Below are 14,041 nucleotides of genomic sequence, written 5' to 3' on the forward strand. Positions count from 1 at the left end.
GGCGTAAACTAATTGCTCGATAAGAGACCGTTATCTTTTCAATGTGTCAATACTGTAATAACTATTGTTGTGGATGGCCGTTATATTTATCAACTGGCGCGGCTTTACAGATATTATAACAAATTCTTATTGAACTCCGTCATTTCATGTTAGGGAATAGGGTAGGAGAACGTCAGAATAAATAAAACAACAGTTAATATTCAAATTTTTCATGTTAACAATTCACCACTGACACGACAATTAGGAGCATCCCGATACGAACATGATGGAAAACACAAGGTAGAATAAATATGGAAACTAGGTAGCTTTATCCTCATGCACCCACTCCCTTTAGCTCACGCCTAAATATTGTGATGCGATACGTCCAAAGACCACAAATATTTCATCCTACTAAGATTACACACCTTTGTTATAATAAGAAAATATAAATTCTAGTTTAAGTAACGCCACACACTATTCCTAAAAACGGGTCACGAGAGGGCAAGACTCGAGTCGATTCCGGCGATATAAGGTCACAGTTTAAATGCGATTTACTTAAATACATTAACTAATACTATTATCGTTTACTAGAGGCGCGGTGTCTTCGCTCTCCGACATGTCACTGTCACTCGTCACTGCAAACAAATGGTAAAATTACGCATTTGATAAGATATCGAACGCAACATGCAAATAGGAGTCGTCTAGCGAAACAACTCTACGATATTTCTAGTCAACTACTCAACTACTCAACTACTCAACTACTGAATACATAAAGCGCCAACTGACCTTTCTCCCGCCAACGCACAGCGCGTGTCCAAGCAATACGTGATCACAAAATAGTCTAGTCGTCCTAACACTATGGCTCTCGGTTTGGCTACGACCGTCAAACTCTGTGCTTCATTCGAATAAACGAACAGATCAATAATAAAACAATACAATTCAAATAGACATAATATATTTCACATTGTGTACACGAGACCTTGAATTCAATTGAGATAATATTTTACATGAAATCGAACGGTTAAAGCCGGGAAGTTTTTCGTCCCTTCAGCTATTTTAATGTTTCAGAAAAGGACTACACGACACTAGTCACGGTGAGCGGTCATAGACAATTTTAATAGATTAGAATCATTTGAACATGAAATTAGCGATAGAAGACAGTTCGAGTTATAAGTGCGTTTATTGATATATAGTAATAGCATACACATACATAATAATACATGTAATCTCAATATACGGGTACGGAGCGCCATCACCGATAATCGAGAGTGAAAATCGAAATGTCACAACTGAACGAGTGACTCGCCGACGGCTGAGCCGCGATCCTTAACAACCTTTTAATTTTCACCCTCTTCGCGTGTCGACTTCGATTAATGTTACAATTTGAGCGCAACTCGACTGGCTCTACGCCGACAGTTCTCATACTGAATATAGCGACGCGTTCGTACGTATACTCGGTGAGGCGTCGCAAGCGCACAGCGCGACAACTCACCGCTCGGCGTCCCCTATGTGTACGTGATAGCTACCGGATTTGAGTTCGCGATCTAGAAGCGGACAAAACACAAAATATATTTCCGCTCGACCGCTGGAGCGAGACACATCCCTCGGAGCCGTCGAGCGCGAGGGCGGAGTCGAGAGGCTGATTTACTATTTAACACTTACAGTAAGGTAACGACTAGTCTTAAGAATATCGCGTCGTGGGAGCGGACCGCCGGTTCGTACCGTTTCTGTCCGCTTGCTTGTGGCGAGCGGAGAAGGAAGCGGGGGCGGACGCGGCGGCGGACGCGGGCGAGATACGGAATAAGTGGATTTTGAGGTGCTCGCAGATCTCCATGCATATTTGCCCGCAGTATCGTATCAACTCCACCACCACCCAGGCCTGCAATCATTCAGCGGAACATATTTATATAGTAATTGACTGCTTATTATCGATTATTTGGATAGTACACGACGAGAGGACTCACGAAGCACAGCCAGAGCACGTAGTACTCCGGCAACGCGTTCTTGAAGTACTGGTTGAGGAAGAGCATCGCGGGACCCACCAGGGCCCAATCGTAGTAGTCCATCTCGCTTTTGGTCATGTGGGCCACCTGAAATCATCGTTATCAATAAAAGTTCGATTCCGGTGTCGTAAAAAGCTCGCCGTCCGAAGTAATACTCACGACGAGTCGATTCGTGACTTTGGCGGCGACCATTCCGAACGCCAAGATATAGAGCGCCGGGTGGTTCTGATACACCTGCGACTCACTCTTCTGGAAGATTATGAACGCCGGGACCACCACGAACGAGAAGGGAAATACTGGCGTCAGGATACTGGTGCCCTGCGGATTCATTCGCTGTAACTAGGTTCGGAACGGTATACTCGGTATACACAAATTAGACATAGATATTACATAGGGAAACTCTTCCAAGCGTTCACTACTGAAGGATATTTTTTAAAGGAAAGTCTAAAAGATCATAAATAACTAATAGCACGAGGAGATTTGTTCAAGTAAACGTTTCTAAAATACGAGAAAATCAACTTAAAAAGCAAACAAGCTTAACCATGCCAAGCCCTAGTTTAAATTAACTTTGAAAACCCTCTGGGATTGGCTCGGACTCGCGCACCCGTCGGTCGGGTGTGTTGAGGATCCCAAAACCAAAGTTTTTTCAAAATCGTCCATTAGACAGCGACAACAGTTATTAGCAAGTCTCCGAGACGTCACAGAAAATGTTAGTTCCATGAACCGGATGCATGCGATACGCGATGGCGTAAGGCGAGGCCGGCGCCACAAACGTCACAATGCTTATATAACAATCTCTTACTGCGACCGTAGAGCCGTTTTTCCCAACTCCGCCGCGCATTATGACCTTAATGTATCCGAAGACCAGGTATATGTTGAGGAGCACGACGAAGTAATTAGACAGCAGGTTAACGCTGACGTTAATCGTCGGAAGCTGTTTAGATTCGATTCGGCGACATGCGAGTTAGGTCCGGCGGAGACAGCGTCCAAAATAAAAAAAAGACATGCCATTATAGCTAGAGTAACGCCGTGTAGCGGGTGTGTGATGTCTTCACTCATTGGCCGGCGTCGGATATTTGAGCCCTAACTTTAGTAAATAGCGCTGTAATTGAAGCATACTACAACCGACTTCGTACAAAAGCTACCGACTTTATAACACCATCGTTGGGTCTCAAACAGATCCAGATTTTCGGCAGCCGACTCGGAATGTCGCGAGCAAGTTGAAGGAAGAGTACAAGTGTCCGGCGGAGGATAGAGACATTATTTGTAGGCAACATGGCACCCCTAAATCGAGAATCTGCGATACAAAACTGAATTTCCCCAAAGTAGAACTGAATAACATTAGCCCAAATGGAAAGTTTTATCATTTATTAAACAAGTTATTCCTTGCAAAGTCTGCCAGTAATTTGATCAGCCAATGTGTTCGTATAAGACTTTGTTATGAGCCGTGAGATGTATAATGTAGGGGTTGACAATGAGTGAAGACCCACGTGACAGTAAACCCGGCCACAATAAGGTTAAAATTAACAGTAAAAGCCTAATTTATCGACATGTCTGGCCAGTCAGCCGCCTCGACCCATTCTGCCACTTCGTGGTTGTAACGAGAATGCTTTGGCGGAGGCCGCTGGCTGATCTAGAGGTTGACAATTGATTCATGCCATTAAAAAAACCCACATGATAAGCGACAAAACAAAATGTTACATACATAATTAGAATCGAATGCCTTAAATATTCCCGATACTAAGACATACGGCTACATTCGTATTTTCAATAAAATAAAACGATACGGTAACATATATCAGCTAGAAGGCCAAAAAGCAACAATTGATAATTAATAATTTGCTATCTGATTCCAGAAAGTCGGCTCTTAATTAAACCACTAAATCTACGATGGCGTGGAAGCTATGTGATACAGTTTTAGGTTTCTACAAAAAGAAATGAATCTTCTCGATTCATCCATTTGTGTAACCAGATAATGTTTCAAATCGATTGAAAGTGGCTATAATGTTTAAGTAATCCCTAATTCGTGAAAGGAAGAGGAGAGGGAAATCGGTAGTGGACCGAGGACACATAACTCCCACGCCACATGCAATACAGAGATGCGCTCACGGCGACTGTGGAGCCATTCTTTCCGACGCCGCCGGCGACAAGGGCGGCGGCGAGGGATCCCAGCGTCATCACGGCGCCGATCACCGCGGCGCCACCCAGCGAGTACCGCATCTCCAGCGAGCCCACCTGGAGCCCACTCAACCCTTACCATACATTTGCATCGAAACATGTCGATCCCGTATGAACCGATTTCAAATACATTTTGGCCGCTTCTTAAGAAAGCCGTCCACGCCATGTCGCGCTTCTTTAAGTACTCTTAAGCATGCTAAGGAAAAGGTTCGTACTGTATGGAGACGGATCTTTAGACTGTTGATAACAGATACGAAGCAGTACGAACAGAGATAAAACCGATAGCGATAACGTAACGACTAAGATTGTATTCGTGCAAAAATATTTTTTTACAAATGTCCGATAATACAGTGCAGATTAAATCACAACATAATATACATTTAAGAAATTAAATCAATCTATTACATGCATACATTTGCTACATTCTACAGTCATGGTATCTATTCAATATTAATACACAAACTTAACGATATATTAACACATACGGCCGTATCGTAACGAAATGCCATGAAACAACACTAGGAACTCATGTGGGTGTTTTTAAATAATAATAGGTAAATCATACGATGAAATATAAACAATTCAAATTAATACTAGCCTCTACTGCTGTGTCTAATGTGAGTTAAATAAATGACAATGATCAGTAAGTAATAATACGATAAATTATTGTATTGTCTACTTAAATAGATATTAATCGGAAATAAAGCCTATTGCTACGATAAATTATAACATGATTCTAAAATGTAATATTTCACTTTCGTCACAGCCTGTGTCATTTGGTAAAGTTGGTTGTGGGAATTTATAGATGCGCTCATTCGTACACTGTCTTATCATATGTCATTTACTTTCAGATCATTGAAAAGATGACCATAGAGTCTAAATTACATTACCTGAGTTGCCCAGACGTCGGCGCCGAGCGTGGCAGATATGAGGTGTATACAGATAATCGTGTACTGCGCTTCAGTCACGTCAATGCGACCCATTTTGAGGGTGCCCGTGACGTAGGCTTGCCAGTGAGCGCAGTAGAACAGCGTCATTGCGCAAAAACACTGAAAAATGCCAGGACATAATAAACATATTGTTTCTGGAGGAAACGAGGTAGCCTCTTAGGTTTTCCATATTTACAAAGATGTTATGTTAGGTAAATTATCCTTTACAGCACGTGGGAGATGTTTTGGCGCTTCGAGGGACCCAGACGCTGATAAGAGTGGTCAATGAGATAAGAGGACATATAGTATTGGTTACAACCGATCACCTGTTCGTTCTCTTATCGCATTCTAAATGTTGTTGTATTTGAGCAAGTTTATCAAATAAATTATAAATGATTATAAGACGTCAGCGCGTGATGAAGAAAAGTTTGAGCCGGGCCTTTACTATGATATCAATTTCAAAATATCAGAATTGTATAAACGTTCTATAAAAATAATCTATTGAGCCGTTTGACGAATATGATAGAAATTCAAATTCACTATTGCGATTAAAAGTAGGTCAGCCAATATAAATAAATTAACTAACAAATTTCCAATAAAAGTGGTGCGAAAAACAGTAGGCGAACGCACCACGTTATCACCACGTGTTTAATTAAATCAAATCAGCAGTTATTACATTTTATAATGGGCTAAATAAAGACAGTTAGAGCGTAGTTAATGTTTTCTTTATCAAATCTTGAATTTATGGATCAAATCGTAAATTTTATTTTACAATACATATGTTAGCTAAATTGTTTACAGAAACAATCTGTTGAATTCTCGGCTTGACCTTGTCGATAGCCTTCTAGTTATATAACGACAAAAAAAATGTGTACAACCAATAAGTGGCTCACCCTTTATGGGTAAAATGAGTGGAGTTTGGCAACGGTCCAGAGATCTTCTGCCAAGATTCGTCGTCGTCGCTACGGATATAGCTCAAGTTTACATTAGCGGATCTTTCACGGCTATTGTGACAAGTTCAACCATTAATTTAAACTATAAAATCATCATTATCATACATGGGACAGCGATGACTACACGAGTATGTACTGAGTTTTGCGACCTCCAGTAAATGAGTCAACTCTTGAGATTGGCATCCTATTTGCCTCCACAATATTATTAATTAATATGGCGATATTTCATAACTTCATTACTCATACAGTTATATAGCTGCTTCTAATATAGTAATATTAAGTTCAGTGACCGTTTCTCAATTAATTAGTTAATACACTCAAATTTAATTTACGTTTTAAATGACAATTTACGAAACATTGACGAGGAATAGTATGTGCTGAGATAATAGTAGTTTAGTGAAATATTTTATCCGTTCACATATTTTAATTATTAGACATCTAGATTGTAGATCCTCCATGTAAAGCATTGCATATAATAATATAGGATATGTTATTGTATCTGAAATTAAATACATGGCAACAACAGAATAATGCTTCAAATCAATAAAAATATAATTAATCTCCTATATCTATGATGACATTCAAATTTAAGATATCAAAATGATATGTATTGGTTACTACAATACAAATATCTTATCACACACTCACTACACTGACTCTGTGATCCAAAATCTTATAATGTAGTAAAATTAGCATTTTTTGTTTACACATAAAATTTAAGAATTATCTATTACCCAAATCTTATAATCACACACTAAATCTAAAAATAGTAATATAGTACTTTTGAAGAACCACTTGTGGGGCCCATAGCATAAAATATACAAATTAACACTCTTGTCTAACTCAAGTGTAGGCAAAGGCAAAGGCAAAGGTTATAAAAAAATAGAGTTGTGATGATCCTGTGTCTTAGCCAAAAATTGTAGTGGATCTTATGTGGTTTTGTATGATTGTTCTCTCAAGTTCTTCATTTCCTTACAGGTAGATATTGTTATGTATCAGAATGTAACTACTTTTAACTAAAGCAAAATATTTGTGCATGTCATTTTAGCTTTGATGATAGCCTTTATATGTATGTTTGTTCTTATAATCATGCTTATATTTTTTCATCACGATTCTTCTCTCATTACGCTAATAACTTAGTATTTCCAAAGCTGATTATAATAAAAGCATATTATCCTTTATTTTATTTACACACAACTAATCAAATGTGTATCTAAGTGCAAAACTGGGTCCACATTACAACCCTTATTCTAATACATACATTATTTATCGCAAGTATTTAATTTTAAATATAAAATGTCATCATGTGATTACAATAAATATGTTAAGAGTTATCATAGTTATAGGATGCCACAGGGAATAACTATCTCCAAATATAAATATCTTAAGTACCCACCTGGAAAAACATCCATGTGGGATACTCTCCAAGCTTAACAGCAATACAAGCTCCAAGAGCAATAAACACAGTAGATATACTGTCACAGCCATGATCAAATAGCTCTCCAAGAGGGGACTGGCTTCCTGTCCTTCTTGCCTGCTTACCATCAATAGCATCAAGACTCTGATATACAAAAACTCCTAAAGCACATAAGGCAAATGCCCATCTTGGTGGATCTTGTCTTGCATCTGGACTGTACCTAAAAGTTTAATAACTATGATAATAAATATAATCTATACAAATTATTAGAATTGCTAAGCAAATTCAAATAAGACATAAATGAGAATAAATTGTGTAAGTATACCTAGTACATTCACAGCTACAATAAACTATAAAACAATATACATATGAAAAAATCAAATACAATAACCATATTTTTATTTTACACCGTGTATATATAGTTTTATATGTTTATAATGTGTAAATCTTAAAAATTACCATTCTAGTTTTAAAAAAGTAGGTTAAATGAAAGTACAATTAAATATTTTGATGAAAAAAATGAAAGTTGCTATAGTATTGTATGGAGAGTTGTGACACAGTTTTCGCAATATAAAATACTTGGTACATGATGGTACTTACCAAACCAGAATGAGAGTAGTAACTATATTTATAATTAAACCTAATATAGTGATGAGATTCGGTGCAAGCCATAGTGGCGTTTTAGAAACCAGCCAGCACCACCATGGCTGGAGCCATGCATCGAGTAAGCTGGCACTGCTACAAGAATATTTGTGTTCACTTAGTCTTTTTAACTGAGCAGCGTTGAGAATCCTCTCCTTATAAAACTGCATATTTCGTCACTGTCACGACATTTAACAAAATAAAACAATTCCTAAATAAATCACACGTTAATCGCAACTTTTATTTGGTAAGACACAAGAAATTCACTGAACCCTCGCGTTTGCAAAAGTCAAATTGGCAAATTGCGCTTTGCGACGTCTCGTCAACTGACAGCTTTAACGTGTTGATTTCTGTCAAATTATACGATTGACGGCTGACATCATATGACAGCACTTCTTAAAGAAGTTGTCTCTTGCTTGAGCAGCCTTATATTATACTAAAGATGCTAATGTCCTCACGGAGTAGCCTTGTTTATATGAGACATTAATTAATAATGGATATATGTATATATATATTTTTTTTATGATTATTATATTTATTTATTTGACTTATCTTATTAATCTTTTGAGCTGTATTACAGGTTCGGCGCGTGCTAGGCTTTTGGCCGTGGGGCTAAGACCCCGAAATAAGACTTTTAAAGGAAATAGCAAAAAGGTTATCAGGTCGACATCACAGGAGACCGAAGACCTGGCAGCTACCTCAGACAAAGAATGTATTATTTAAGGTTTTCATTTAGGAGTTCATTATTCTATTTATTAAATGGTAATTAAGTAACATATATTAGGTAGTATCAGGTAAATAAGTGATTATAATGTGGCCTTTTTATTCATATATGAATACGGGATAATTGTAAATCTACTTTGGATTTCATGAAAATACGCAAGTTACTGGCTTACTTTGCCGCACAAATAGGTATCTGTCTACCGGGGCTCGAGACAAAACCACATTATGACAGATGAACCTTTAGGGTAGTTTAGTTTAGGTTGATTGGTCCTTATTTGATTAAAATAAAACTTCCTAATATCCTATTCGTAGAGAAGAGGTGAAGATGGAATGTGTTTATTTTTTAAAACTGTAGATTTATATACAAAAATTATCCTACACTGGCCATTAGTGGTAACATGTGGTGCCAAGATGCGAAGGGTGCGTAGACGATAAAATCGCGGCGCGGCAAAAAGTTGGTGCTTTTCTGCGCGCAACCGTCGAAGCGTACTGTTATATTATAATCCTGCACCCTGTTCGGCTAACGTGCTAATACTTCTTTATGGTCAGCATTTCTCACCGAGAGGTGAGACGATGCTTGGAATATGGAAATTAGTTCGGTATCATCCTCCGTCGCGCACACACATTTGTTGGCTTCATTTTAAATATAGTAATTAAATTAAAAGTTCAATTTTACTTTAAAAACCCAAATACCAGAACACGTCTAACATTGGTGGCAGCGAAAAGGGATTTTTTTATAAATCCTGGTAACGTCTCCTGTGTGTGAAAGTGCATAAGTGTATTTGTGAAAGTGATATCGAACTCAATCCGTCCACTGTGTGATAAGTGGCACAGGCTTGTCTTTCATCGTCAGCCCAGTTGAGCCCAACACCGACGGAACTATATTTTTCCATTCAAGAATGATATTTTTGTACATCATCCTGTAAGTTTTTTAAATACTTTTGTAACTTACAACTCAATACCCGTTTATCAATCTCCGCATACCATAACAAGTAACGTGATACTTTAATTGTTATGACTACACAAGCCGAGACAGTTTCAAGGCAAACAAAAAAGGAAGACAACGAAGATAAGATGGACCTAAATATATTATTAAAATTCATTAAACCTTTCGATGGCTCTAGGGAAAAACTAATCCCATTTCTCAACAATTGTGGAAACGCCTATGATTTAGCAAGTGATTCAAAACGGTATGTACTATTAAAATATATTTTAAGTCAGTTGGAGGGTAAAGCCGAAAGTGCATGTGCCATTAAAGAATTTGAGTCATGGGAACAATTATCAGAATTTTTAAATACACAATTCGGGGAAAAGAAACATTATCGGCCTTATTATCCGACTTACAAAATTGTAATCCGAATAATGATTCAGTTAATGAGTTCGCTTTGCGTGTAGAATCATGCTTATCCAAATTATTGACGGAAGTAAATCTATCCAAAAAAAAAAAGAAAAGCGAACTTGCTGGCCGAATCGCAGCTATGCAGGATCTAGCTCTGCATCATTTTGTCATTGGTTTAAAACCACAATTATCCACAATTGTCAGATGTCGAGACCCGGAAACATTAAACGACGCTATAAATTTTGCAATATCCGAAGAGAAAATAATGGAAGCTTCCCGGAAACGATATAATAATCCTCAAAGTCAAGGGCCGCTAAATAAAAATAATTATTCGCGCCCTAATTATCAATTTCGAGATCGTTATCAAAACAAACCAACATTAGCATATGAACGCACTCCTAATAATGTGAATTTAAGCAGTGCACAATCACTGTTTTGTCGCTATTGTAAAGCTAAAGGGCATGTGATAGAAAACTGCCGAAAACGCGAATTTAATAATAGAAGATTCCAAAATACAAATCAAAATCCACGCACATTCCAACCACGAACTAACAGTAGTTCTAATCACGTAAACTTTGCAGATCAAATACCTGAAGAAATTACTGACGAAAATAATGAAGAAGGCATAGACACAGTGGATCATTTAAACTAATCCCAGACTCGCGTAAGTGCCGTGCGGGTCATAAGATGAAATACGGCACAATATATAACAACAATGTTGTCAATTATAGTAATCCCATTTCTTTACCCTGTAAATCAAAATCCAATTCCTTGGCTCCGCTACATGGTAGTCAATTTCGTAAAGCTCCAATATCCTCTCAGGGTAATCCAAGTCCAAAGGCTCCGCTACATGGTTACCATATTATTAACCAACGAGACGATATTATGACTAGATCCACTATAACTAGTTGTCCCACTAAATCTTATGCTTCCGCCGCGAAGTTTGGACTGCCTAATTCCACTGTATATACCAATACACAACACAGTACAACCACAAGCTCTAACTCCAAAGACACACCTACTGTGTTCGAAGTGACATCCAATGCCATAAAGAGATCCTTACCATATGTGTTACTCCAGACAAATGTCTCTGAAATCCCAATCAAATTCCTAATTGATTCAGGCTCGTCAGTTAGCCTAATGAAACAATCTTGCATCCAGAAAAAACTATTCTTTGAACCGCCCAAAATCTTACTTAAAGGAATAAACTCAAACAGTGAAGCAACCAAAACTTTAGGCCAGTTTCCATTAAAATTCTTCCTGAGCAATAAACAGAACATTACTTTTGATTTTCACGCTGTAGATGACTTCAACTTACCCTATGATGCCATAATTGGTAATGACTTCCTCAACGATCTGGAAGGCATAATTGATTACAACCAAAATATATTAACTCTAAAAAATGATGAAATTAAGATAGATTTCTATAACCCCGTTTATGTAATTCCACCTCGTTCAGAAAGTATTATTGAATGTTCAGTATCCAACCCTAACGTAAAAGAAGGCCTTGTTTTAGACCAATATTTTCACGAAGATATAATTTTCGCTAACTGTCTTGTCTCAGTCAAAAATAATAAAATAATTAATATATCTGTTTTGAATATCTCTGAAGCTCCTGTTACCTTAAAATCAAATCTCGAGATTACTCTGAATCCTTTAGACTTTGATGATATGATTCATGAATCAGTTAACTTTAATTCTACCTTACAACATATTCAACATACTGACGCTTACACTCGGACTCAGGAAGTACTTAATCAATTAAGAGTGAATCATCTTAATACTGAGGAATCTAACGCCCTTCATGACATATGTTCTCAGTATTCCGATATCTTTCATATTCCTGGAGATAAACTATCTCATACTGATGCCATCCAACATGAAATAAATACATCACCCCAGAATCCTATACATGTAAAATCATACCACTTTCCAGAAATTCGTAAACAGGAAGTAGCAAAACAAATAGACCAAATGTTAGAGCAAAACATCATTAAACCTTCTATGTCCCCGTGGTCTTCTCCTATCTGGGTGGTCCCGAAAAAGCTTGACGCTTCAGGACATCGCAAATGGCGTGTAGTTATTGACTACAGAAAATTAAACGACATTACCATTGGAGATAGCTATCCTATTCCTCAAATTTCCGAGATCTTAGACCAACTCGGCCAAAGTAAATATTTCTCCACTCTTGATTTAGCCTCTGGGTTTCATCAAATTCCCATTAGGGTGGAAGACACACCCAAAACCGCTTTCAGTGTTCCTCAAGGGCACTTTGAATTTACTCGAATGCCCTTTGGCCTTAAAAACGCACCAGCTACATTCCAACGTCTTATGAACATAGCTCTCGCTGGTCTTCAAGATATCCGTTGTTTCGTGTACTTAGACGACATTGTCATATATTCCCACGACTTACCTAGTCACATAACAAATCTTGAGTTAGTTTTCCAACGTCTTAGAAAGTTTAATCTTAAACTTCAACCCGATAAGTGCGAGTTTCTGAGACGTGAAGTTATTTATCTAGGGCATGTAATTTCCGATAAAGGTGTAAAACCCAATCCAGATAAAATTAAATCCGTGACACAATTCCCCATTCCAGAAACTCCAAAAGATATCAAATCCTTTTTAGGTCTTGTGTCCTATTACCGAAGATTTATTCCGGAATTCTCCAACATCGCCAAACCTTTAACTGCTCTTTTAAAAAAAGATGTCTCATTCATATGGGAAAACCAACAGCAAATTGCTTTTGATGAATTGAAACTTAAATTAACTTCTGCACCTGTCTTAATTTACCCAGATTTTTCCTTACCATTTACCTTAACCTGCGATGCCTCTAAATATGCCATTGGTTCTGTTCTTTCTCAAGGACCTAAAGGCGAAGAAAGACCAATAGCTTACGCTTCTAGAACTCTGAATAAAGCTGAAACTAATTATAGCACCACAGAAAAAGAACTTCTTGCAATACTCTTTGGCTGCAAAACCTTTCGTCCTTATGTTTATGGGCGCAAGTTCAATATAATAACTGATCATCGACCATTGGTCTGGCTCATGAACCATAAAGACCCTAGCAGCAAGTTACAACGTTGGCGGCTTAAACTCTCGGAATATGACTATAATATAATCTACCGTAAAGGTCGCCTCAATTCCGCAGCAGACGCTTTATCACGATATCCCGTAAATCCCATACAGAGTGATGGCTCTCCATCTAACCTTGATGAAATTAGCCCATTCAATCCCGATCATCTTGTTGATTTTGAACCCCTGAGTCCAGATGGCATTATTCCTTCCGAAATAATAAATCCCGATCCAATGCCAGATCAACGGCAAGCTGAATCTCCTATAGATGCACAGCGAGTTCTCGACGACTTAATACAATTAGAAGATTTACACTCTCCAAACTTACAAAATAATCCAATTCCCTCTGAATTACTAACTCCCAACAAGTCTCATTCTAACAGTTCTCCTCCTGTCATAATTCCTTCGTCCAACCATGATTACAACACGTTCTTGAAAGCATTCTCCAAAGATGGTACAACCTTTACAACTCACATTAAAGAACACAATGAAAATCTCCTGAAGTCTAAATCCAATACTATCCTTGTACCGGTGTCAATCGATTTTGACGAATCCAATCCTTATCTCGAGGAAATCCTCTCTAATTTAGAAAACGAAGAAATATTGAATGAAGAACGAGAACTCCATTCTTATAAAGAACTTTTTATTAATGAAAAAACCTTTTTCCTTCTCTTAACAAAAGTTTACTACTTCGACAATTGCTCTTACCCAGATATATTTAAAACATTAAAAAATGTACGGGATAAAATTCTTTTATCCGATAATATCAGCGAAATAGCTATATCCGACTTTAGAAACCCGTATGA

General features: G+C 37.7%; 1 protein-coding gene across 6 annotated transcripts; it reads right to left on the reverse strand.

Annotated features, from left to right (window-relative positions):
* Positions 1-193: 193 nt before the first annotated feature.
* Positions 194-8,409, reverse strand: LOC123711690 (cholinephosphotransferase 1). Of its 6 annotated transcripts, none has more exons than XM_045664392.1 (9): positions 8,060-8,409; positions 7,439-7,679; positions 5,051-5,209; positions 4,092-4,217; positions 2,785-2,916; positions 2,142-2,300; positions 1,944-2,069; positions 1,702-1,858; positions 194-614 (listed from the first exon to the last, which is right to left on the reverse strand). In XM_045664392.1, the coding sequence occupies exons 1-9, from the start codon at positions 8,269-8,271 to the stop codon at positions 544-546; spliced, it is 1,383 nt and encodes a 460-aa protein (XP_045520348.1). In that variant the 5' UTR covers positions 8,272-8,409; the 3' UTR covers positions 194-543. The 6 variants fall into 6 exon arrangements, with proteins under 6 accessions (XP_045520348.1, XP_045520350.1, XP_045520352.1 ...); XM_045664394.1 differs by having other exon boundaries at positions 1,642-1,858; XM_045664393.1 differs by lacking the exon at positions 194-614 and adding an exon at positions 918-1,523.
* Positions 8,410-14,041: the final 5,632 nt, after the last annotated feature.

The sequence above is a fragment of the Pieris brassicae genome, chromosome 7, assembly GCF_905147105.1.
Source record: "Pieris brassicae chromosome 7, ilPieBrab1.1, whole genome shotgun sequence".
Taxonomy (NCBI): Eukaryota; Metazoa; Arthropoda; class Insecta; order Lepidoptera; family Pieridae; genus Pieris; species Pieris brassicae.

Coding starts and splice junctions, on each gene's coding strand:
- LOC123711690 (XM_045664392.1), bottom strand. CDS start 8,271: ATGCAGTTTTATAAGGAGAGGATTCTCAACGCTGCTCAGTTAAAAAGA. Junction 2,917..4,091: donor AGAATGGCTCCACAGTCGCC/GTGAGCGCATCT, acceptor GAATCTAAACAG/CTTCCGACGATTAACGTCAG. Junction 2,070..2,141: donor AAGTCACGAATCGACTCGTC/GTGAGTATTACT, acceptor CGATGATTTCAG/GTGGCCCACATGACCAAAAG.